The sequence below is a fragment of the Ischnura elegans genome, chromosome X (assembly GCF_921293095.1).
Source record: "Ischnura elegans chromosome X, ioIscEleg1.1, whole genome shotgun sequence".
NCBI lineage: Eukaryota > Metazoa > Arthropoda > Insecta > Odonata > Coenagrionidae > Ischnura > Ischnura elegans.
Window position 1 is genome coordinate 16,081,457 of NC_060259.1, and position 27,720 is coordinate 16,109,176.

The window sequence follows — 27,720 nt, forward strand, 5'->3', positions numbered from 1 at the left end:
TACATATCAGAACATGAAAGGCTCCTGTTTTTAGACAACTGCAACTACATTCTTTACATAAACAATTATGAGCTCCTTCCAATGCTTCTGACCAAAATGACTCACGTTAAGTGTTTTAACCTCCAGAAGCATTTTTAGCAATAGCAAAAGATATTTCTCAATAGTTTACAAAGACTTAAAATTCATTCAACCCTCAGTACCGGGCAATCGAAGAAAGCTACTTCTTGTCCCAAATGCCTTTTCTTACCCAGCATATTCCCAAAAACCTTTTTGTGACACTGATATTGACAGAAATTCAAACCAGGAAAAATAACAGTGATGAGGATTGCAGCTTCATTTTTGGAATCCACTGTACATATTTGTCCGAATAATGACCCTATATTTTAAACAAAATGTCAGCCACAAACAATGACAGGAAGGCTATTCATGAGCAAAACAAAAAACAATTCTGACACCTCACTGTAAATATGAATCCAAAAACAAATAAGAAGTGGGAATTAATACATAAATGTAAATTACAGCAATCCATAAAATGATACTGCCCTAGCTATGTTGATGTGTAATTGCTGTTTCATTATTTCCTCTTTAGGATAATCAATTATGTACTTCTAACATGTATATCCCTGTAAAGAATTCAAGTGGTCACAAAACTGCATCATATGTGCATGAAGTGGTGAATTTTGGTACAAATGGACCCAAAATAGTATTAAAAACAAAAAGTATTACGATTGATAAAAACAGACCAATGCAACAAAAAGATGCATTAACTTCCTATTATACATTGATAATCAACAGCAGTGACCCACAAAACTGCCATCTAAAATACACACGCTCACCTTTCTGGGTGCAAAGAAGGTTGTGAGACCTAACGCTCTCATCTCCATGAATACTGTATTGGAACAATTAAGAGAGGAATGTCATTCCTTCAATGTACAAATAATCACACACATACATTATTCAAGTATTTGCAACATTAAAAATGCAAGAATGTGTCATATGCAAATTTACGTTGTTTCAGCATGTCTACTTGTAATAATCACTGATGGTGACATTGTGATTCTTTTGGGCATATTCTCATGTTGCAATGTTATATAATGTGTGCTCAAGCTAATTCTTATGCTACATTGTACATGTACACTGGAGAGGATAATGGAGGAAAAATTATAAGTAAATAATGGAAAATTGTCGAAGCAAGAAATGTGTTATCTTATAGGCCTGGAACGGAGCATGCCTGGAGGTGTTCATTAAATTGTAAATGAAAAGGCATTCATTCTAAGATGAAATATTACATAAGTATAAAAGTTGAAGTGTCAAGAGGAAATAATTAAAAATCGTACTACTAAAATATTTCATTTTTGGGGTTTCACTGGAAAATACCTTTATTTGGCTAGTTTCAAGAGAAATAGTGTTTTACCTGAAATGGAGGATGCTAACAGTAGATGTTAAATTTTTTCCTAATTTCAGACTTGAAAGTTGAGAAGAGAGAGTTTGTAATCGCACGGAGGCAGTTTTTACTAAATACGATTAGCAAAAGAACATTAAATTAAATAAACTTACCTCAAATAGAAAATGCCAAGACTGCCAGTTCTTTAATTCAGGATATACGTCAGCCTTAATCACCAATCTATAATCTTTTAAGATATCCGACTTTTGCTCAGGGTTATCCACTGACAAGATAGCAACTTCACCACACCTGCCCACTACCTACACCCAACGCATCACGACGTCAGAACCAGATTCAATACAAACAGCCATGCCACATACAACACATGCTACATGGCTCACACTTTTTGTTGGTCTGTCGACAGCAGACAACAATGCTATCGCAAGGTAGACAACACTGCCTCTGAAGACAGCAAGACAAGGCTCTCTGGAGCATCTGAACTCCTCAGGTGAGGGACCTCGACCACAGGTAATCAATCGCAAAAATACAACAAACGTTTTGGAGAATCAATAATTCTTGCACAGCAGGGGTAATTACAAAATTTTACTCATATTTTCAATTTTTACTAAGTTTTCACGATATTTCCCAGACTTTTTTGGGCCCCAAAAATTTACTAACACTTCCAGTTAATTACGATGCATACATACACTGTATTTATGCCCATATACAAAATGATGCCACTGAACAATCCTGTATGGGTCATGTTTGGACCCAACATTTAGCTGTACTCTTCAACGGTTGACTAGGTTTTTTTCTAGGGGTATGAAAACCAACCATGTAGAAGTTTTAAAAAAATGTTCAGCTACTTCTAAATGAGGTTTAAAATTGGAAGAAGTAAAATTACAGCCAAATAGATGTCCTTTGCATAAAAAAATTGAAACCAAAAGATTCTAACAACTTAGGCATGAAATAATTCACCATCCCCAAAAAAACACCAAATGGCAAAGTAGTTTCCCCAAATTAGACAGTGCAGCTGTCCAATGGGTTTTCGCTTCCACAGTTACAGCAAAACCTGGACTTTGTTAGTTATATATCCAAACTAAAAACTAGCATCCATTGATTTATGCTAAAATATAATAGGCATGGCTTTGCGAAAGAATTTATATTTCATGATGTTATTTTGTACCTTTAACCAAAAACTTTTATTGGTCACATAACTAGTTTTACCAAAATAATCAATGTCTTTGATATCATACCTGAAGATGCCACCATGTGATCAAACTAGTTGCACAACCAATAAAAACTTTCATAGAAAATAACTTCATCGATGCCCATAAATTTCTCTTAACTACACACTAAATAAAATTTCCCACAAAAAATTGTCAAAATTTCTCATTTGTCTGCTGCTTCAGAAGTTCTTTTTAGGAAAGCTCCAAATACCTGTCGCTTGGACTTGTTTTGTGGAGAATCTAGTTAAGTTTATAACAACAGTTGACTGTAACAGATCATTACAAACAGCTTTGCAAAAAAGAACTTCTGGCATCATTAATAGACCACATAAGTTATAATCCATTTATATTCTCACCTCAAAACTTGAACGTCATCGGAGTCTTCATCTTCTATTTCCACAGCACCAGAAAAAAAGATACATCATTAGCCATGCTCAGCAAAAATACAATAAGCTAAGAGTAACTGTGAAATGTAAAGAATACACTCATCCTACCTGCTTTCTCGTCAACTTGCTCTTTCCCTCCATCCTTTCCAGAGTCTCTTTTATCTTGTTCCACACTTGCCATTTTACCAGGACCATGCTTCTCAGTATCCTTGTTCACAATGTCAATTAATTCTTTTGATTTTATTTCTTTCACTCTGGAATTGTTAAAAAAAATAAACTTCCACTACTAACAAAGAGCACTAAAAACCATCAGTATAATAAACATAAAATGGATATCACGCAACTTTCAAGTATGCACATCCTTAAGAGATCCCCCACTCTCAGTAGCACAAAGTCCTCAGTTATAGGATGAGCTTTCAAAGCATCATATGAGCATTATGATCCAGTCAATTCGATTGAAAAACACTGATGGTACTCATCATATACTCATTTAAATAGAAATATTAAATTGGCAAGATAAATTTTGATGGATACTCAGGATTAGACATCACTGACCAAGTTCCAATTAAAACATCCAAATGATGCACTTTCCAACTTATTTAAGACTAAAAGATAATCTGGTGGCCCAGGCAGCTAGCAAAGCCTCCACTTTCTTTTGTATGTACAGGTGAATCTAAAACTTTTGCAAAGAATTGAATGGTGCTTCTTTTGTCCCATTTTAAAATAATATTCCAGTGTAGGAAGAAGGAATATTCTGATAACATTCATATCTCCTGCAATATTTACATATTTATTCAATTCCCAAACTACTGAATACAGCTCTTATTGGCCATTTTATATCAGGGTACAGTCGGATCCGGATTTAAGGTCTTCGCATTTAACGTTTTTCCGCATTTAGCGTTTATTTTTTTGGGTCCCGATTCATTCCCTATTAGGACAATGTAAAAATTATCTGTATTTAGTGTTTCCGCATTTTGCATTTTTCCGCATTTATGGTCGTAAAAATTTGTCCCGCTCAAGATTTTTTTGCCCGATTTAATGTTTTTTCATGACGGTTCATCCAAATCTTCGAATTTATGCTCATCAACAAGAACAGTCTCATAAAAGTTTACCAAGAGTCGATAGAATCTACCGGGGAACGCTTCTTCAACTGCTTTCTTCCGCGAGCACAGCGCTGCGACCTTCAACTCGCAAGTTGGTTGATTTGTCTTCTCGTAATGTTTCGCTCCCCTTCTGATCCAAACACCAGGCACTTTTTGTATCAGATCCGATCTAATGGAGCAATGTCATACCTTAATAACCTCGAATTACCTTATCCTTCACTTCTTGAACTTGACTTCGATGATACGTGACGACTGATGACACGAGTTATCCTCCGAGGGCCGCTACAATAATGGTTTTCTCGCTATGTTTTCAATGGATGGCTTATGCCCCTTTCAACTCTACTCCCTACGGGCAGTCGATTATTAGCCCAATATTTTTTCAGTCGGCTACTTTCTCTTTTCAAAAGAGGAGGCCCAATATCAATTGTGCAGTTCACTAGAAGATTCTTTCTATAATCCATTCCAAGATCAGTTTCCACGGAGGAACAGCGAAAGAACAGAGGAAGTGTTTCCCCTGTCATGACCGTGAGTGAGAGCATTCTTTCCCTACGGAACAACATTATTTTACATCGTAATTTAGATATCCCGGAGCCAATTTATCGACATGCGGCTGGTTAATATCGCTGTCGATTCAAAAATATTTATCTGGTGCTAATTAATGTCAAAAGAGAATGACAATCGGAGTTTTGACGAACTATCACGGTCCATGACTCTAAATAAATCGCTCATGCTGGAAAAAAAATCACCGCATACTCACGGTAGAATAGATGAGCGCGGAAAAATACGAAAATCCGGCAGGTATCCCTAGGTGGTTGACTTCAACATCATAACCCTGACGAAATTGCCAAACTCCAGAGGCACTGACAATTTTTCGGATGAAATCCAGATCTGTTGAAGATTAAACCTTTTCACTTAACAGAGTTTAGCTAATCGTTATTCAAGGTCCAACCAAATTTTATTAAAAGCTGCCGAGAAACAAGGCGAGTCGGAGTCAAGGTGATCAGCGCGCCGCGTAAGCAACTTCTCCCGGCTCCATTCGACCTGCATAAGGCCGCGGATATATGACAACGAATCTGGTGTTATCATCGAGTTGAATCACCATCGACTTGTACGCATACTAAAATAAGATTCTACTTTTTTGGATGACCTCGAAATCCAAAATGTGCGCATAGGAGGCTTTTTTAAAGGCTCATAAATCCCTTGTTTCGCCGAGGCAACAGAAAACGTTAAGTTGGCAAAATTCCAGAAAACCTCCCTTTTACTACATATTCGGTAGTTGAGAATTCGGGATTAGCGATCTTCTGCTGTCCCTTTATTTCACTCATTCCTCATGATTTTTCGAGTACCTTTTCTTATTATATTAGAAATGCTATAGTCACCAACATGTCACTTTTACAGAAAAAATTCTAAATTTCATCGAGACCACTGAAATATGCATAAAAATGGAATCACAAATGTCCATAATAATAATCTGCGTGGGAATGCTTTTAAGTTGATGTTTATTAGAATTTTCTTAAAATATTTCATTAAAACAATTGTCATCCTCTCATTACTTATTTTTACTACCCATTTTTTTAGCTGATTCCTGAAAAGTATTATCCAACCTTCATAGGGCAGAGAACATTTCATTAAAGAATTTTTTGCTGCATTCAGCACCTTTTAGTTACTTAAAATAATATTTTTTATTCATAAAAAGCCATTCCAATCATTACAGACCCTAAAACCTGAAAAAAATGGCAGGTCCGCATTTAGTGTTTTCCGCATTTAGTGTTTTAAATTTTGTCCCCCCTGAAAAACCTTAAATCAGGATTCTACTGTATTTAACAAATTTAAAAATTAAGTGTACATGAGCAACCATGCCCTGGATAGAGAAACCCTACCCAAACTAGATCACCAAGCTTAACCATGATTAATGAGTCCCACCCAAAGTGACTCAAACCCACGACCTCTTGTTTGACAGGCAATGACTATACCCTGCCACCAATTTTCATTACTACAGGTATTACCACCTAATATGACAGTTACGTCCTCAAAAGTATCATGTTATGCAAATATTATAAGCCATGAGAAAACATGCTACCAGATAATTGATGATACCAACAAAAAGAATAAAATTTGGACCTTGAAAAGCCCTAATGAAAACTTTGTTGACATTTCATTGCATAAATAACTGGCAAAATAATGTCACGTCCTCTCGTGGGCAGCTTGACAAGGGGCGACTCAGACATGGGATCTTGACTGACGCTGAGGGATTCCGGACTGCGAAGGTGGTCCTCTCGGAGGGACAGTATCGGTGAGAAATGAAAGATACAGAGTTTGCTGCAAGGAGTATATTTGATCTTGTTGATTCTTGGGCGAGAGTGATCTCCTCCCTCGGGTTCCTCGAGTCAATCGTAGAGCTTCCCTTCCAGGAACCTTCGGGCACCCACGACGCACACTACAACTCTTGATGAAAATGACCTCGAGTGAATGATTGCCTCTATCCCCAAAAACGTCATTTTGGACTTCATTCAAGCTTTTTCCAATTTTGGACCAGTGTGTGCCAGGTTGGAAGACGGTCGGCCACCACGGCACCAGGTATTCGACGCCCGCATCGACAACTATAGTGTATACAGCAAGCTGAAACTACCAGGCCAAGGCATTAGAATGACTTATCAGCTTTAAAAACTGTATTATTACATGGGTTTCACGATAGCGCTTCCTGTCAGCAGATTGCTGGACCTACTAGCCTCGAAACCTCTCTAACCCTAACTACTCGACTCGACATTCATAATGCTACTTGAAATGCTCGAGTCGAGTACCAACTACTCGACTCGACTCGAATTTTCGAGTACTCGCACATCCCTAAAATCAGTACCACTAAAAACAACAAAAGAGTAGCCACATCCCTCAGGCCACTTTCAGACAAGATGACTTTTTGCCAGCCACTGTTCACGGCACGGCACCATGAAATGCAGTCTCTCATCTCAACTGAAAATGGTCCCAATTTCATGGCCCCTACCGTGAACAGCAGTCGGCAAATAGACCTCTAGTCTGAAAGGGGCCTCAAGGTAGCATTGTGTGTATTTCATGCTGTAGACGGTGCAGCACAGTACCAGATTGAAATGGTGCCGTGGAGACTATGGCAGCCGTCCACGGCACCATATGGTCAACGATTTGACTCATTTGAAGGCATTCATAGAGGCTTATGGTTATTTGAAAGCACGGCGCGGAGCCTTGGACAGCGGTCAGGGAAAAGTCATCCTGCCTGAAAGCGGCCTTGGGTGAAGAGCACCCAGGAGAGGCGAATTTTTCCTAGCCTTAAGGCAGGTTTATAAAAAAAATCAATCAATTGAAATTCAGCACTTAATAAAACATTAGCTTCAAAACTTAGGGGAGTTCATAGAAAATATTAATGTATACTGAACACCATCTATCATTCTTCCAAAGAAACAGCAAACTGCTACAAAGGAGGCATTGAAATGGAGTTGAGTGGTTTCTTAGCTGCATCAATGTCTTTTCCAAAGTTTACTTCTTAATTTCACATTACAGCCACATTATTTTTCGTCACACAATGCCTTCTTCCATGACTCACAGAGCAAATAAAACATGGATGAAAAGCACATGTAAAAAATGATTACAGCACCCAGCATTCCAAAGTTTCACAATAATTAACTCATTCATTCAAAATTAACCAAACTCCACGCCAATTTTCCCATTAATTTAGCAAGGTTCCACACTAATTTCATCTATGAACACCATGATTAATGGGTGATTGATGAATCTCACCCTAAATGCCCTCACCCTACAGACAATTGATTTTTTTCTCTTAGCCAGTCTTCAGGCTAAGAAGTATAACATCCATAATAATAACAATAATGATAATAAATGCACTAAGTAAAACAGTTTAATCTTAAAGATCTCTATGGTTTTAAAAAAAGATGCAATACCATTACATTTTATATTTCTCACCTTGAACAGTGCTTCTTAATTAAAAGTTCTGTATACTGGCTTTTTGTTTCAACGAGTATATCTCTATCCACGACTGCTGGTTTAAAACGTCCAATCATCGATTCAATCTTGGTACACACTTCATTCACAATTGCCGAAAGAACACTCTTTGGAGTTCGCGAAGTACACTTTTTGCTTACTTGCTTTGTAACAGAGGGGAATACTGTTCTCTGAAAAATAACAAAAGCAATTTTAAGTAAAACTGTAAGAACATTCAGCCCAAGAAAACTTATTTCATCCACACAGCTATAAATTACTTACTTTTGTAAAGGAAGATATTTTATAATTTGTTTGGGCCACTCCATTCCAATTCATACATGCCCCTATTAAAATTGGGATCACCACCAAGGATACTTCTCAAAAATTTATGCTATTGATCTTGCGATATAAATGATTTACAAATTGGTACTTAAAATTTCCCGAAAAATGACCATTCTGGTAAGCTGAGAGAGATCATTCAATATGCAAATCTCTATAATTTGACCAATAACAAGACAAGAATCTTGAAATTTTCTTTAATTTTATTTTGCATTCAATAACCCAAAGTTAAATAAATTTATTGCATTTAAATACTGGTGTTTAATAAGTAACGAGAATTTTAGCACTTGAATTCTTCAAGCAGATGTGTAAAGGGTCTTAGGATACAGTTGTGTCATATATGACCTGTTTTAGTGTTCATAAGCAATTTATAGATTCGGAATTACCATACACTTATACACCCATGTCTCGTATAATGCAAGGGATGCGTTCCTTGGGGTCTTTGCGCTATACGAATTTGTGTTATACGAGAGCGTTTTGACATTGGGAAGATAGGGATGCGTTCCTGGTAGCATAGGTCTTGGGTATTGAATTTCCTCTAAAACATATATATTCCCATAAATAGCCTCAGAAAACATTGTTTATATAAATGTTTATAGTTTAAAACATCTTTAAAGATAGTATGCACGCATTTGAAGACTTTTATTCACGTTAAAAAAAATTCTTACGAGCTTTTGAAATTCCCTCCTGTCTTGCAGGTGGGCTAACATCTGCTATATCAGGGTTTCATAATGCATTGCCGGCAGTTGACGATTTTTCAAACCAGTCTAAAAACAACTATTGTGTCACCCAGGCCCTTTTGTCGCTCATCGAAATGACAGGCAAATGCTACTTTGAATGCCATTTCATAGCTAGCGGAGTTTATGAATGATAAATCATTTTAATTTGAAGTCCTCCGAGTCATTAGCAGCTACAGTGGAACCTCGTTAAAGCGAGTACGGGCTATAGCGACACCCCCGCTATTACGAGAGATAGCCGATGCACCGTCAATTGACCCTATAATAAGCGTGTTAAAAAATTCGTTTTTACGAGACCCTTTCGGTGTTGGCTCTCGCCATAGCGAGGGTTTCACCGCTGGAAGACTTTCATCAAGACTCCTTAACCTCTGTAATTGCTAGCGATCTGTTAGAAATGAAGTTAATGGAGTGCTCAGTCTCAAATTTATGTGGTAAACTGTCGTTCGATAAATATAATGATTGACAAAACAGTGCTTTGCATGATTTTTATTCAGTGCAGCACTTATAAATTGTTTGAATAGTTAATCGTTATTTGAGTAAGGAAATTTAGTGATGCAAAAAAACATCGCCTTTCGTCTGGATTTATGTTTACGTTTATCAGATAGATGTTTATCTGTCGCTGCACCACTTCTGTTCCTGTATATCTGTTCGCAACAGGTATATTGGCTATTATTTGCTCCACCTCCGGTAAAGCGACAATTCGCTATAGCGAGTGTTTATTAGTGCACCGTTGGGTGTCGTTATATCGAGGTTTCACTGTACGTGAAACAGTCTTTAAATGCCTTGAAACCTGACCCAGGTTTTCCTTCCCTGAAAATGAATGAACGAGAATGCATTCTTTTCCAAAAGAATATCGTCTCCTCAACATTAAAAACTAGTTGAGGGGGAAAGGAGCCACTTTCAATCACAGCTTGGAGTTCATCAGAAAATGTTGTGGTGACTGCGCTATCAACACTTGCAGATTCACCTGATATCGCCGCACTGAAAATACCTGCTTGCCGTTTAAATTCTGGAACCAACCGGAGCTTTCACTAAATGTCTCAGAGCGATTACCACTCTCGTCTTTTTGTACTGATTCACTAAGAACTTTCTGTATGTGTAGACCGCTTGGTTGAAGTTGGTGCAGCTGAGGTCACTGATGTTTTAACTTCGTCTTTATTCAGAATAAGGCATCGTGCGTTTAAACTTCCGTGCAATATCGCTTTGACGTTCTCCATTTTCAAACCAATTGACCTATATCAATTTCTCTTCTAGGTTTATGGTTTTTCTTGATAAATTCTTGATTTTTCTACCCGCATTCCTATTTTTTGCCATTTTCTCTTGGTTTTTACTCTGCATGGCTCTATCAAAATCACCTTCTACTGCTGAACTGTATTCTTGAGATGCAGAGGGCCTACGACTGCGGGGAGGGAACGAAGCTATTGTGTTTTAGACTCAATAGCGGACCCTTTTATGTGTTGATGCTATTCATACACAACTCGGCCACCGCTCCATTTCTCCCCCGTGAATACCGATGACCTTGAAGGTTTTAGCGTAGACCCTCTACCTGGAAGTCAATCGCCCGATTACCTATGACGGCAAAAATTACGTCTCAACCAGTATTGCTTAAAAAAAACTCATTTCCACTAGCCCCACGCTTAATTTATGATCTAAATTAACTAATTCTGTTAAGGAGACGAGATAAATTACTTCGGTAGGCCGACTATCTGGACCCAATGACGAGTAATGCTTTTGGCCATTGCACAGCAATAGATTTCGATTAATACATAAACAAATTAGAAGATTTGAAGCAAGCAATACTACTAATATGAGTAAAATGATAGCAATTTCGTGTGTACCGTATTTTCCGGCGTATAAGACGACTGGGCGTATAAGACGACCCCCAACTTTTTTGTTAAAATATATAATTCGTGCTATACTCTCCGTATAAGACTACCCCTTTTCCAACGCACACTACCGGTAAATAAAAAACATCAGATTTGATTTCAATATAGAAATTTTTAATAAATATGCTTATGGCATCATGGCATGACATGATAGCATGAAAACGGTCACTAATAAACATAAGTCAGTTCCTCATAAAACATATAAAACTAAAACAGTGCAAGTGGATTAAACTTTTCCTAAAGCAGTCTGATACAAGGAAGTTAACAAACGATAGAGAGAGCTCGCAAGTCACTGCGAGTCAGCAACGCAGTTTCCATTTAAAAACCTTTAAAATCCTCCTGTTCGTCATTTGATATCATCAGTACATCAATAACGTCTTGTTCTACATTTGTAAGGCAATCATCATATGGATCAAATTCCGTATCAGATGGTGTGGTCTCAGCTTCGACTTCCTCTTCATTTTGCCACAAGTAGTCGTCCTCCATACCATCTAACGAATTTGATATGCCACACTTTTCGAAAGACTTGATTACTGTTTTTGCATCAATGTCATTCCAGGCTTTTATAACAAATTTGCACAAAACATCCAACTGTGGAGCACGCATGTTTCCTCCTTTTGTGAATGACTTCTCACCGCTAACCATCCACTCATTCCACTGTTCTCGAATGCGATCTTTAAACGGCTTGTTTAGGCACACATCCAGTGGCTGTACCAATGATGTCAATCCTGCAGGAATAACTGCTGAATCTGTATTTAGTCTCGCAAGCCTTTCCTTGGTGCTGGGAGTTAAATGAGCCCTGAACATATCCCACACCAGTAGGCTACGTTTTTTAATAAGTCCACCTGGTCGCCTGCTCCATACGTTATCAAGCCATAGCTTTACCCCTTCTTCATCCATCCAGCCTTTTTCATTCACATGTACAAAACAACCAACAGGGAACTTGAGTTTCGGCATTGTTTTTCTTTTAAAAATAACCATTGGTCTCAGTTTGGCGCCATCAGCTGTGCAAGCTAGTACCACTGTAAAACTGGACTTCTCATGTCCTGTTGTTTTAATTAAAATAGTTTTTTCACCTTTTAGATGGGCAATCTTATTTCCAACCATATCAAAATTCATTGAGGTTTCATCCATATTTCCGATACTATTTAACGCATAGCCATGTTTATTGCGCTGTTTTATTACGTATCGATGGAAGTTATTTAATTTGGCATCAAGATCTGCAGGTAATTTCTGTGCAATTTTTGTCTTTTGCCTCAGTACCAAATTGTGCCTTTCTAAGAATCTAGTACACCAGGATACAGTGGCCTTAAATCTGTTGCTGTGATCTGGATTAGATTTTGCCCACTGAAGTGCAAACAAGCGTATTTTATTGCGTGTTACAACATAACCATTTTGGCGATGCTCATTCACCATGTCTGCTACATGTTTTTCGAGTTCTGGCCAATGTGGGGTGCCTCTTCTTAATGCACACTTACCCCTTGGCATATTCTTCAGTGCTTTTTCGTTTGCTTTCCAGTCACGAACCATCTTTTCTGTTACTCCATAATGTCTTGCAGCAGCGCAGTTATTATGTTCCATGGCAAAGTTTACAACTTTTAGTTTGAAACTGGCTTCATATTTCTTTCTTCTTGTTAGTGGAGCCATGTTGGGGCCTTGACTGTTTGGCATTTATACGGTATATTACAACCAGTGCGATCTCTTATGGGGCTTCCGGGTAGCTTGCACCAACGCCATCTGAGAGAAATATTGAAAGGTGTAGGGGAGGTGAGAGTGGAAGGGGGAAGTAGGGGAGGGTTTCCGTAGAGCTCACGTGGCCCCACGGCCGTTATTACCACGTGACCACATTTTGAATTCGTTGTCTTGGCAAGTCAGGAGCTCTCGTGATCCGTGTGATGTCTTTAATTTTATAAAGTGAAAATGAAGCACCATCGTAGTGTTTCGGGGTGTGGTGCCCATATTTCGAATGGGAGGTAGTGTACTGCCTTTTGCTTCGTATGTCAGTGTTAAAGCCAGTTGTCTGATTTATATTCCGTGCTCACGCGCCTGTTAATGCATTGCATTCACAACTGTCCTCTGCTGATTGTGTTGAAGTGCCTCCGACCGTTGGTTTAATTGTCTTGCTTGGTTCTCCCTTGGCCTCCTTTTAACATGGAAGTTCACAAAGCCTGGTATATTAGATCTCAGCACTGGGTTAGGGTTAGGGTTCTGCAAATGTGTGAAGTGTTTGTTCAGTGCGGCCACCCTTCCTCCTTGCTGCCACATTCCCGGCGTATAAGACGACCCCGACTTTTTAAAAAAGATTTTAGGTGCTAGAAAGTCGTCTTATACGCCGGAAAATACGGTACTTAGCGCAAGTTCACGTTTTATCACGAGAGCGTTTAAGATTTTTGATTAGGCTACACTGCGTTGCAATGTTTCCCCGAGGAACGAATTTGCGCTATATCGAAATTGCGCTATACGAGACATGGGTGAATAATAATCAGAAGAAAAATTTAATCTCAACCTAAAAAAAAACTTCAAAATCTTCAAAAGTGTTCTTTTGACTCATTAATCATGGTTAAGCTTGGTGACCTAGCTTATTGAGTCAATTATTACATAATCATGAAAGAGAATTTCATGATGCTAATGTTAAACCTTTCCAAGATATCCCTATTTGCATTTTACTAAAAATAATCAAGACAAACCTAGGCATTAGTAAAATTCTGCATCAATTCTGTTCATTTACCCACAATAATAGAAAATCATATTAATTATTAGAAGAAATGGGTCAGTTCCAGTACCCAGTTCTCAGTACTGCCGGTTCTGGGCCTGTGGAACCGGTATCAAGAACCAATCGCATGAAGTCGGTACTTTGGGCCCGGCTTGGAACGGTGTCGAGGATTTGAATTTGGCACAAATAGCCGAAATGATCTGCAGCATATTCAAGGCCAAAAAGTGAAAAAAATTATTAAAAAACACACATACACCCATACCTCACTTAGTGCATATGATGCGTTCTTTGGGGTCTTCGCGCTATATGAATTTGCGTTAGATGAGAGCGTTTTAACATTGGGAAGATAGGGATGCGTTCCCGGTAGCATAAGTGTTTGGTACCGAATTTACTATAAACCACATATATTCCTATTAATAACCTTAGAAGACCTTATTTATACAAACATTTATAGTTTAAAATATCTTTATAGATAGTGGGCACGCATTAAAAGACGTTTTTTCTCATTAAAATAAATTTGTACATGCTTTTGAAATTCCTACTTTTCCAGTGGGTGGCCTAATTCCCAGGTAAAATGAATGCTATATCAGGGGTCCGTAATGCATTGCCAGCAGTTGCCTTATTTTAAAACCAGTCTAAAAGCAATTCTTGCGTCACCCAGGCCCTAATGCTGCTCATCCAAATGACAGACAAATGCTACTTTGAATACCAATTGATTGCTCGAGGAGTTTGAGAATGATTAATCAAAATTGGCTTTAATTTGAAGTCCCCTGAGACATTAGCATCAAGCACCAACGTGAAACGATCTTAAAATGCCTTGAAATCTGACTCAGGTTTTTCTCCCCTGAAAATGAATGAACTTCATTGCATTCTCTTCTAAAACAATTCCGTCTCGTCGACATTAAAAACTAGTTGAGGGGGAAAGGATCCACTCTCAATCACAGATTGGATTTCATCACGAAATGTTGCAGCAAATATGCTAACAGAACTCGCAGATTCACCTGATATCGTAGCACTAAAACACCAGCTCGAAGTTTAAAATTCTGGAACCAACTGGAGCTTCCACTAAATGTCTCAGAGAAATCACCACCCTCAACTTCTATTGTAGATTCGAGTAAGTCCACTGCTTTAGCACAAATAACTGCCTGTGATAGAGGAACATCATTCGACCATTTATTATAAATCCAGGTAATTAGAAGTCTTTCTGTTTTTTCCAGCAATGAACATCGCATACATGTTGACTGCTTGGCTGAAGTTGGTGTGGCTGATGTCACTGACCATTTAACCTCCTCTTAAAAATAATAATGCAGACTGCCGAAGTCGTGACCTTAAACTTATGCGCAATATTGCTTTGACGCTCTTTATTTTCAAAGCAAGTGATCGCCTTCAATTTCTCTTCTTGGTTAATGCTTTCTCTTGATAACTTCTTTACTTTTCTATTCCATTCCCATTTTTTGGCCATTGTTCCCTTGATTTTTACTCTGTATGGCTCTATCAAAATCACCTTCTACAGCTGAACAGCTGCTGCACTGTACTCCTGATATGGAGAGGGCCAACTGAGGCCTCCTGCTGCTGGGAAGGAATGAAGACATTGTGATCGAGACTCTCTCTCAGACCCTTTTACGAGTTGATGCTATTCATACGCAACTGGGCCTCCGCTCCCCGATGACCTTGAACGCTGGACGGTTGGACTTCTTATGCAGTAGTCAATGCGCCCGTTAACCTATAATGGCAAAAATGATGTTTCCAACTGAATTGCTTGAAAAAACTAATTTCCACTAGCTCCAAACTTAATTAATAATCTACATTAACTATGTAATGTTATTCAGTCTAGGGGACGAGAAAAATTACTCCAGTAGGTCAGCTGTCTGGACGCATGACGAGTGATGTATTTGCATTGAACATTTTATCAAGGGAGTATTAAAGGTTATTTGATAAGGCTAAGCAGCGTTGGAATGTTTCCCCAAGGAATGAATTTGCGCTATATCGAAATTGCGCTAATCAAAATTGCGTTAAGCGAGGTATGGGTGTATTACTTTCTGATTGCATGGCATCCATGTTTTTTCTTTTGAGAGCTGCTCGCTAATACGTACATTTTAGGGTTTGTCACTTTGTCGCTCTCACCAACATTGTCACATTTCCGTAGCCAAGGCTGTTTTCAAACGAGCTGATGAGTGGCACGGCACCGATTTTAATCCAGCCTGGAGAAGCACCATCTATGGCGTGAAATACAGACAATGCTAAATAGAAGCCGCTTTTAGATGAAACCACTTTTTGCCGGCCACTGTTCGCGTGAAATTCAGGTGGCTTTCAGACGAGACGACCCTCTGCAACACCACATGCCCTGCCGTATAAGGTGACCAGCAAAAAAAAAATTTAAAAAAAATTTTGAAAAAGCAGAATTACTGTGCTGATAGCAGAAATCCTCTGCTAAGCGACCAATCACAATGAATCTTCATTATCTCTTCTTCTAACTGTCCAAAATTCAGTAGGTTCAAAGTTTTACAACATATCAGCAAACTGTGACACACTTTCGCGCAATCCCTTAAATTTGTTTAAATTAATGGCTTAACTTAGAGGGCTACGTTCTATGCAAGCACAATTAAAAATTGATATTTCCTACAGAAGATCCTCTGAAAAATCTTAGCAATCATTAAAAGTTTCTATACGAAGAGTCTTATGCCAAAAATAATATTCCGCTCCAAATTTTGCGACACAGCACATGCATCCTCTCTAATCCATTCCCCCGTGGTGCTTTTATCGTGGGTATGTAAACCACCCATGGTTATTTTTTTCAGATTAACTGAATATTTTGTACATTAAGTAAAATACATATACTATATCATCGCAATGCCTATCCAAAAAACACTGACTACAGTCCGGCCGGCAAAAGTTGTCCGATGACAGCCCGAAAGGAGGGGTGGAGCACCGTGCACCAGCATGGTTTGCAGCCAATTACTGCCCCCAAAATGCACCTCATACCATGTCTATTTTTTTTGCAACATACGAGGCTGACATGGCTCAAATGGAAAGTTTAAGTGTTCTTTTATGCCTATAACTTCATGAAAAAATAGCATAGATAATTTTACTCGGCCTATCTGTAAATTATTCATACAGACCTATAATTTTTATCTTTTTTTACATATCCACAGAGGTGATCTAACACCTCCAGCATGAATTTGACTGGAATGGTCCTTTATGCCCTCTTAGATTCAAATAATTTAAAAGACTGCTTACTTTTGAACAAATTAAAATATTATATACTAAAGTCTCACCAAATACTTCAACTGGTGATTGAATGTTTGAACATGGGATATAGCTATCCTCTTAGGGCCTTTCTTATCACACAAGAGACAAAAATACTCCAGCTTCTCCGGAGCATCCTTCACAACTGCTTCCACGAGGAAATCCAAGCCTATATGAAAAACATCAAGGAGTTAGCTTCAACCAAACTTTCCCCAGTATCACCAAAATAATAAAAGAATATACTTCATAATAACAGACAAATTGCAATATGTGTCAATTCATGATTCATTACCCAAAAATTTACACTTACAGCAAGTTAATATTACATGCACATGAATTGCAGCATGAGATCTAGAGTGTAATAACCAAGAGATGAATTAGAGAATAAGACAATGACAATGAAAAAAACTTAAATCTTATGTCCTTCCAACATGTTTAATTCTCTTTAGAAGGTAATAATAATACAGTAGATTCCGGTTAATTGGGACATATCAGGACTTGTGCACTTTGCCCCAATTAAGCGGCTGCCCCAATTAGGAGAACTATCCTGTATATGGGCATAAGCAATCGCTGAAATGATAGAAAGAAGACTAAAGAATGTTTCTAATGCAATATAAGTTTATTAAACTATTAATTTGATTAACAAATCAGCGAGCTAAGTTAATTTATTATCATTTTTTTAAATTATAACGATTTGGTTAAAATATTTTTCACAGCCTCGGGCGACGCTGAATGAATGTCTTTTACTAAGTCATATGAAAGAAAAGTTCTATCCTCTTGCGGATAGTATAACAACAAGAGCTTTTCAAAATGGGGCAAGAATGGGAACATTTGTGAAAAATAAGAGTAAATCAAAGGAGGAAAATATAAAAAACAGTATTCTGAAAACAAAAAATTTTGATTTCGTCGCGAGTATAGAGTCTATGTCACCGACTCATGGCCCAATAAAGCGGCATGTTGTCCCAATTAAGCGGAGAATACTCTGTGATATTCCTCTATTGGGTTCTGTTCTTCAAGATCTGCCCCAATTGAGCGGCTACCCCAAGTAACCGGTGGACCCATTTAACGGAATCTACTGTAATAATAATAAAATATGATATCTACCCAATTTTGTCTGATATTCTCATCAATAATAGTCACCTTCTGTCTTCCACAGATCCAGTAAAACTTATCTATGAATTGGACAGTGGAGTTAATTTCATCATTTAGTTATAAAAGAGTGCAGCATTAAACCTGAAAATGCATTACCCATATTCGCATTTTGGGAGAGTACTTATTATCACCCCACAATACAGAAGACATTTGCTGTGGGCTAAATATACAGAAAACCATTCCAATAATTGTTAAAATTAGAAAGCTATCCTCTTCACACAAAACACCAGGGCAACATACAGCTTAAAGCTTTGACTAAAACCATTATTATACAGCAGACTCCCTATTATCCGGCTGCAGTACATCCGTGCTGTGGATTATCCGTGCATGATTTTCATAATTGCTCGATATTTTCCGCAATCTTTATCAAAAAAAATAAAATCGGACCCAAATCACCAGAATAAGGTGGTTTCCTAATATTTTTTTATTGCCTAAATTGAAAGATTATTACTCCTGGAGTACGTATTTCACGCTTTCAGATTTTAAAATGATGATATCTATTTTTTGCTATTAAATGAAAAGTGAAAATTTTCAAGCGCATGAAAACGCGACGGCTAAGCATGAATGCTGGGTAAACCCCGTGTGACATCATTCTGGTTCCCGCTGCCGCAAGTGAGATGACCTTGGGGCAAGGCTTTGAGCACTGATACGACACAGGATGCTAGCAGGTAGCAGAGTACCCTGCTAACTGGTAGCGCTTGGCTTAAGTACGGATTATTAATACATTATCAAACGAAGAAAACTTTCCGACCTTAGGCAGTTTTAATAGGTGATTATTAAGACATGTTTCCCTGAGCTCTGTCCCTCATGCATTGGTAACCTCAGACGATGTAAAACTCCTATCTACTCGTATAGAAACTAGGTCCCTGTGACGTCACGTGGAGTGACATCCCATGAGCACCAATCTGTCCTTTTTCAAATTAGGATAAAATTGACCCTTGTCATTCGTCTAAACCGGTATTTCTAAAACCAAATAATTATTATATTATGAATACAATAATGGTGAGTAATGAATAGCAAGCAATGAATATCATTTTCTTTGATGAAGGAAACGACCCTATCACTGCAATAATGCTACGATACACCAGGCTTATTATTTCCATTAAAATCCCCTTCGTAAAACGAAAGCAATCATGCAATAGCTGCACTGAATTCACGGTAGCACCGCGCTCCTGTTTTCCAAGCCTCGTAGTGCTCGTAGCGCGAGACCGCACTCTATGATCACATGTACATGACCTGCAGCAGTTGCCACCTGGGCAACTTGTGCAAGAGGCGACTACGTGGTGTGGTGCCTGGCAATGTAGTTTCCGACATCAAGCAGTAGTTTTGAAGCATTCGTGCAAACCACAAATTTGTATCCGTGATCACAAAGCCAAAGATGTTTGGTTTCCACAACAAGGCCATACATGGAGTTTTAATAATACGAGTACAACCATGTTATCACTGCTAAAAAGATCGCGAACTGGCGAAGAAAGCTCTCAATGAGTGCAGGAAGCACTAAAATAACAGAATAACTGCATAAATAATAATGTATTGTTTGTTTTATGCAAATTATATAACATTACAAGACATTAAAGAGAAAGTTCAGGTTTCCTTGTTTTCTGATTAATTCTGCCGTCTCTCCCCATCATTAGCTCATTAGGATAATCGGGAGTGTGTTGCAGTTAAAATAACAAAAGGTTGGAATGGGTAAATGACACAGATTTTGGTGATTGACATGGCCTCAAATATCAGCATTTATTCCTTAATTCAAGGTTTAAAACTGTTACAATGAAACTTGGGGGTTAGATATTATTGGTAATTTTCCCATGGAACCGTGTGCCACACCCAAACTCATAAATGTGGAGGATTCGGCAGTGAACATCTCTCCTTCTGCCATTCACATTCACACAAAAAACGATATTATGACGAGTTTGGTAGATAAACGCCGTTCCAAAAAAAAATTAGCTGATATTTAATTTTTCTAGCATTAGGATTTCATGAAGAATGATTTACTCCTTTAGAGCATTTTTCCGATCATCAATACAATACAATACAATATTTAGAGATTGTAGTGAATAGGCATCATAAATAACTCACCAATGAGGGTGTCCTTATGAGCATCAATCTGCTGTTGCAACTGGCACACTTGATCACACAGATCCTCTGGTTCGGGCAAGTTCTCTACAAAAGCAACAAATAAAATATTAACAAAGGGGAATGAAGTTGGTTCTCGCCTAAAAAATTTCTCGCAGCGATAAGGGGAATTATATCATTTAATCACTACCATAAAAAATCAGCACTGGAGTAATAGGTGCGAAAATCATTCTCAAAAATTCCATATGTCAATATCTACCTGGTGATAAAGTGAGCAGCTACATGCTACTTTCAGAATTCCTTTACCATTAAATTTTGGTGACTTTATTTTTGCACTGTGCATAGCTTTCACTAAAACAAGGGTCTCGTGGATAACCACACACACTCGGCACCAACCTTTTTCAACCCTACTTAACAGGGACTTCGCATTGTCTCGGACTCCGAGGGTAGTTGGGCTCCCTCCTTTCGGGGTTTATAACCCTACCAGCGGCATTGTTTGGCGGTCAATCATGCTTCGTTTATATGAATTAGCTATATGGATAACTGTTGCTTGTACATAAATTGCAGACTTTGAATTGAATTCCTCGTTTTATTCTAATAATTGTTAAATTTTGAACGAAGCTCTACCATCAATATTAATGCATTTAATGCAGCAACAATTTCAATGCTGAAATTTATATTGAAATCGAAATATAAGTTATTATTTATCGTAGAATTTCGGTTAAAAATTGTAAACGCTGCTCAAAAGACAAAGAATTCAATTCTCAGTTTATATTTTATATTTTTTGAGAAAGGAACAAATATTTATTTTGAAAACTGACTGAATGAACAACTGAATGACCGCGGTCTCTTACCACAAAGATGGGCAATATAAGACGAAGGGTCCGGGTACCTGCTCCAGGCACGGCTTAAGTCCCACTTTGTTTCGTCCCAATACTAAGACTTCACGAACCAGCGAACGTCATAAAAGGGGGAGAGCAAGGAAACTTATATTTTCAGCATTCGTTTGCCAGAATAGAAAATTCTCCGATGACAATTTTCAGCTTTCATCTCCCTGCTCAAGGAACGTCCTGCCACATATTTTCGTCATTCGCAGAGATAAGCTTCACAAGACTTTTAAGATTCAATTAACAACTAAACTTAATTCTTAGAGCATATCTCAACGATAAGAAAGAAAAAAACAGCCCAATCACGACACAAACTAAACTACTGCAGTGACACAACAATGGGGTGTCACCCACTGTCCCCCTGTAACACTGTCCCCCACCCACGATTGTGAGAGATCTCCCAGAAATCAGATTTTGCTCCTAACTGAGTGGATTAACTCCTAGTGGATTAAGACTGATTTGCCTACATTTTTTACCATTCTCCCTAGCAGCTCTAATCTGAGGAGACAACATTAACCTTCCCTCCCTCAACTTGCCTAACTAATAAAAATTTCTCGCAGAGTTGGTCTCTCATGCCTTCCATAGTTGCTGCTGCACCCCTGAGCAAAAGGCCCTTCCCAAACATGAACAGATTGTATGATTCACTATTATTGCATTCTGTGCTAATTCAACAATCTAAATAATAGATTATTACATAATCAAAATTAGGACCCCACGAAACAAGTGAATGAACAACAAAATAAACATAAATTAGGACAAATGTAAAAAAATCAGAACCGATTTTTATAACATAAAATTCAGCATCAAGCCATAAATGTTAAGCGGCGATTTTGAAGTGGAGGGCTAAAGTTCACTGTGGATGGTTACACACAATTATAAACCCGTCAATTAAAACCAATGGATTTGACTCAACTTTGAAGATAAAAAACAAGTATATGACAATCATAAACTGAGCTAAAGAAATCTCAAAACAAATATATAGGTACTAATTTCATTCATCTAACAAAAAGATAAGGTCAAAAGATTTGCAAGCATGCACCCAGTAAAAAAATTAATCCTAAAGAACCAAGGCTATGAAATGTAGAAATGAGGTTTACTGCCACAACATTAATGTTACCATGTCTGATAACTAAGTAAATGCAGACTGCTATGCACATTCTAAATAATATGTGGCCTATATTCCACAAAAGATCCACTGAATTTCCACGTCACCAAAAATTTTGACATCCAAAAAAAAGGTACATATTACACAACATGTAATGAATTTTTTAACCAACAAGTACAGAAATCTAAAACAAAATACTTGGTAATAATCAACAATACAAAAATAACAATATTTGTTAATTTATAAAACACTGAAATGAAAAATCTGGAAAAAAATATTGAATTTTTACAGGGTTGAAGCAAACTTTCACATGCTTATGGCATTTTCCAAACTTGACCAGCATTGCATTATGTCTGAAATTAAAAGAAAATTTTAAATGAATGGAAACTGAGTTTACTGTAAATGGCTGGCTTCCTAACACCCCCTGCCACATGCCTTTTAGACGGCTTGCGGGGTATTATCTAGATGTACAAGACAGCCAAAACTAAATACTAAAGATGGGTCGAATAGCAGATTTCTCGAACTCGAATATCGAATTTGAATATTAAATCATTGCTCGAATATTCGAATACCTCGAATACTAAACGATGAATGCGGGAATGTTTGACTCGGTTGCCTATGCAGCAGGAAACACAAGATTTTGATTTCCTTTTAAGGATTCGAACAGGAATGTAGCTGATTAATGGAATATTTTAATTTTATGTAAACAATTTGGGCTTATAGTTGATTCAACTAACATCTCTTTCAAACATCCTTAGGGGACACACCACCTCGCCAAAAAAATGATTGCATGCCATCTCGGCAATTACACCGCTACAATGGATTTCTATCTGGATTTCTGATTTTACTATCCCACGGCACTGAGTTTCTCCTGGTGGGGGGAATTGGGGATTTTCGGATTTTTTCACCCGATCAATTTTGGTTCCCCACATCGAACTCTTTTCACCGCTCTAATCCACGAATTTGATGTAATTCGTCAACTTGCCTAAAACGGCGCTGCGTGCACTAAACGACTATAGTTCTCTACATTTTTCCAGGTCAACTACCAACGACGTGTGTGCGACAGTGTATGCGAAATTCAAAGTATTCGAGGTATTCGAGACGGTGCCTCTAGCATAACTATTCGAGACCTCGAATATCGAATACTTTCTAGTATTCGAGTTATTCGAGTATTTGCGGAAACTATTCGCACATCTCTACTAAATAAATAATATGGCAGAGATCAATGCAGATAATCGTGATTTTGAAAAAAGATAGGTCTGGCATGTTTATCTCTTGGCTGGCCACATGAAGTAACATGGACCCATATCAATATCCAAAAATATGGACACAGAAAAGTTTTACTGGTAAGTAAAACATTAAGCAACAAAAAAATAAAATCCTCTCCACTGCTATTTTTCTAATCAATTAAAGAATTGCCCAAAACCTTCCAGCATCTGCATCCAAAATTAGCCACCTATCTTTCTCTAACGAAGGTGACCGGCACTGAGAAGATTCAAATGGTTCAGAAGATCACAGATAGGAGGAACCTACAGATGAACCACCCATTGATGTGAGACCGAACGCTACCTCAAGCACAATTAGAGGTGGCCAGTGAAAATACATTTTGGATAGGCTCTGCTGAACAGCTGTACGGAATGATCTAAGGACTACAGCCTGACTTGCAGTTATTCGTATGGGGATCTTGCACACAGTGCAAAAACATGCTGCAGCCCCATTGCATCTTGCTTGCATTTTAATATGCTGCCAATACCCTTGAAAGATATCATGCTAAATATACAGTTTTCGACTTTTCTTAATGTAAACTTCAAAAGTTGAAGTAAACACTCATTGAATCAAACATCAAATTGCATTAGCAAAGGGAATGGAATAATGTTGGCAGGGTTTTCTTAATCTCTTGAGGTTATTATTGATGTATTGTGTCTAAATTATAGATAGAGTTAAAGGCATTTTGGTTCTTCAAAGTTAATACATAATTGCTTTGGGACAAGTTTGATACCCAATTACTTTGACCTGTTTTGAGGAACTGAATGACCTAGTTATGCCTGCAAAAGCTGAAGTATGAACCGCATGCATTCATACGACTATGGGTTGAATGGATCAATGCCTTAGTATCTTGGATACCCTGAGGAAAGCAGAGTAGGAACCCGAAGCCAGACAGCCCAATCAACAGAGAGTGGAAGCTGTGATGAGCAAGTTGCTTTGTTTGCCATTAAAACTCCATCAAGAGCATAGTTTAGAAACCCATAAACCTGAACCGATTTTCCTATACCAGTGAGCACTCTGGTTATTCTTTTGTCTGTGATAATATACACATGGAGTTACTAGACTCCAACTTCCTCATTCCCTCAATGGTGACAGTAGCAAAATGAAGAAAAATAGCCAATTCACTGTTGCACTGTTGGCAGAAATACTATGTGAGCCATCAGTCTTTCATACCACAAAAAACTTGTTAACCTCCCATTACCAGATGCCACCAATTATCCAACTCTATTGATCTAGAGTTTTTATGATTGTGCATTCCCTGTACTTGTACCAAATGATAGCACAAAGCAAAAAGCAGGAGATGTTTGCATGAATTGTAAGAAGTTTTTATTTTATTTCAACCTTAAAAATAATAGAGTTGAGCACAGCTGGGATTTGGGTGATACCAGAGTTGAGTCGGGTGCTGCGGTAGAAACCTGTATAATGGGGTCATTCACTCAGACTCACCTGAATCACAATTTATGAAGATTCAGTAGATGGAAGGGAAAGATAAGTAATGACAAAATCCTTATTCAACCATTTCCTTATAACTTTAAAATGAAAAAAAAAATGCAAAAGTTGCCACCGATTTTTCATATGTTATCGTGAGTTATATCATTTAGGTTCTGGTTAATGAAGTCATTCACAGAGACCCAATCTTTGATGGAAAGAATGATTCGTTATAATAAGATACCAACAGCTGCAGTAATTTTCCTCACTATTTTATTCACTCAACCGGTTTCAACATATACACGTCATTACCAAGAGATGCCTCTGATAACCACGTGTACACATACATTGAAACTGGTTGAGTGAATAAAATAGCCAGGAAAATTACTACAGCTGTTGGTATCTTATTACAATGAATTTTCACAAGGTGAACTCATCAAAAATAGATCATAGAAAAATAGAACTCTAGAAAAAAAAAATAGATATGAATCGCTCATTAGTGTGCTAATGACAACAAACCACATGAGAAGGATGCTCAGAAGGAGGAGAGAAGCACTCAGCCGCTTAGCAAGAGTCATTGATGTCAGGAAGCCTTCAGTGAAAGGGGTCAGCCCATCGATATTTCACCACTGACAGCTCAAGGAGTAGGCAACTGATCAAAAACGGAAAACCGTGGGTCTCTCTTTCTTCAAACTCTACTGAAATCTATAATGATAAAAAATGTTGAATGGTTGAACAATAGGGGATCTACGATGTTTTTACAAGGGAATTGGATATCTAAATGAGATGAAATTAACACACAAAATGGTTAATAATTTATTATAAATATGGAAGGTCTTCAAATATTTTACCACAGATATTTGTTCTACAGTACTTCCTTACTGTCCTACGACCATTTGATACACTCAGTAATAGAGAGAGCGTACCAATGCTCATGTCCATCGACTCTGCAATGCATCAAGCCTGCAGCCCAAATGGCAGGGCCAAGACCCACCCAGGCAAGTTGAGTCACCTCTGCATAGCATTGGCAGCATATGTAGCAGTGCCTCACTTGGCAATAAAATGCTACAAGAATAACTGGCTCCACTACTGTCGACAGATGCAACAGGGAAATTTTTTGTTCAGAGCAGTAAACAGTTTCAGCAGGTGAAGGTAAATGCAATTATTCAGCAAAAAATTAAGCTTCACAAAAGGTGCACCTTGATAATAATGCCAGATTATTGGTGTTCCCGGGTTAAGGAATTTTCAATTCAGAGTGCCATAAGAAAGAAAATCAGTTTTCTTGCAGAGTATTGTTGGCAGTACAAAACTTATTAGCAAAGAATACCTCCCATTATACAAAATACATTAAAGTATAAGTATCACAGTCCTCGAAAACAGATTAAACCTAATAAAATAATGTAATGGGAACAAATAAGATCATACATTCCTTCACAATAACAGTAAAAAAAAACTGTTACCTCATTTACAGGAAATATAATTGTTGGGAAATGCAAAAAAAAACAATGCATAATTGGATTGGAAATATGCTTTCTTAAACTATTTGGCATGAATCTTCATTTTATTTGTTACAATCACCAATCTTCTTTTCTTTGGAGACACCAATTTTTCCTGCAAAATTCCTCATCTAACTCCATGAATTGCATCCCATTCCAGGTAGAAGCCAATCAAGCACTTCATGAGGAGGCTTTCTTAAAAACTTTCTTATTGGAAAATATCTCACACTCGTCTCCTCTTCTATTGAGTCCCTCATGCATTCAGCTTCTCATTAAGTCTTCTAAGTCAATGACCTCTATTGAGAGATCAACTCTCAAGATCCCAAACCGTAGAACTCAACATGGATACTTTTTAGCTATCAAGCATGTGACTATGCACTTGATAGACTTCCTATGCTGCTCAAATACTATTTTAGAAACAAATGCTTATTCCACTTACCAATGACAGACTTTCCTGTCAGTACTTTTTCATCATCATGCACATGATTGCGACTTTCAACAATGTCCTCTAGGCCGGGAGGAATAGGTTCACCAGGGGCAATTTCAGGAACTTCTGAAATCATAAATCAAGCTCCTTCGATCATCGAGCAGGTATGTGAGGAATAGCATGGAGCTCTCCTGGAAGGTGGCAAGGTTAATTTTTTTCAAAACCTGCAGCTGGAATCATATTCCTGCTAGAATATACGTAAATCACAAAGTGAAGATAATAAGACTGATAAAAGCCTCCATTAACAGCAAATATATCTCAGGTACTGTTTTGAAACCCATTATCAGGGTAAACTTATAGGGAGCATACATAAAGTATACCCTAAAGTCACACTCCTTAGGGCTTCCATTGTTGTTACAAACTTGACAGGCATGCAGCACTAACCCCCTGCTGCACTGTCCACTGTAGCAGCTGGCTAGATAGTATATAGATGCAGGTTCTGATGCCAAATATGGGATACATACATAATTACCTCCTTAAAACCACACCTGTCACAGTAAAATTCACATAAAATTTTCTACACAAGTAAATTATTATCCTTGATTAACATTTAAAATTAAGATATAAACATTTTAATACTTTACATTGCTCGTATCATTTGAGAAATGTCATCTTTTGAAGACCTAATTGAATAGATTGAAGTCCTGGACTAATAAGAAAAGGTACCCAAGTGTCACCAACAGATTGCATTAAGACTTTGCTGTATGATGGAAGACTAATTTTTAAGAGCTTTTATTCAAGCATCCTTAATTTTCTAGATAGTATTGATAGTAGGAACAAGTAAAGTACTCACAGTAAACAACCAATGATACAACAACACCTCAATTTGAT

At 37.8% G+C, this 27,720-nt stretch overlaps 1 protein-coding gene across 2 annotated transcripts in view; it reads right to left on the reverse strand.

Moving 5' to 3' along the window:
- LOC124170646 overlaps positions 1–27,720 on the reverse strand; it is an 87,186-nt gene that overhangs the window by 48,604 nt on the left and 10,862 nt on the right. Inside the window, exons 3-8 of one of the 2 annotated variants that reach the window (XM_046549508.1) lie at positions 26,842–26,955; positions 20,224–20,307; positions 17,022–17,161; positions 8,054–8,262; positions 3,108–3,253; positions 2,970–3,003 (exon numbers count right to left, since the gene is read on the reverse strand). In XM_046549508.1, coding sequence (XP_046405464.1) covers positions 2,970–3,003; positions 3,108–3,253; positions 8,054–8,262; positions 17,022–17,161; positions 20,224–20,307; positions 26,842–26,955 — 727 coding nt within the window. The remainder of the gene's footprint in view (positions 1–2,969; positions 3,004–3,107; positions 3,254–8,053; positions 8,263–17,021; positions 17,162–20,223; positions 20,308–26,841; positions 26,956–27,720) is intronic. The other variant, XM_046549509.1, reaches the window with a different exon arrangement.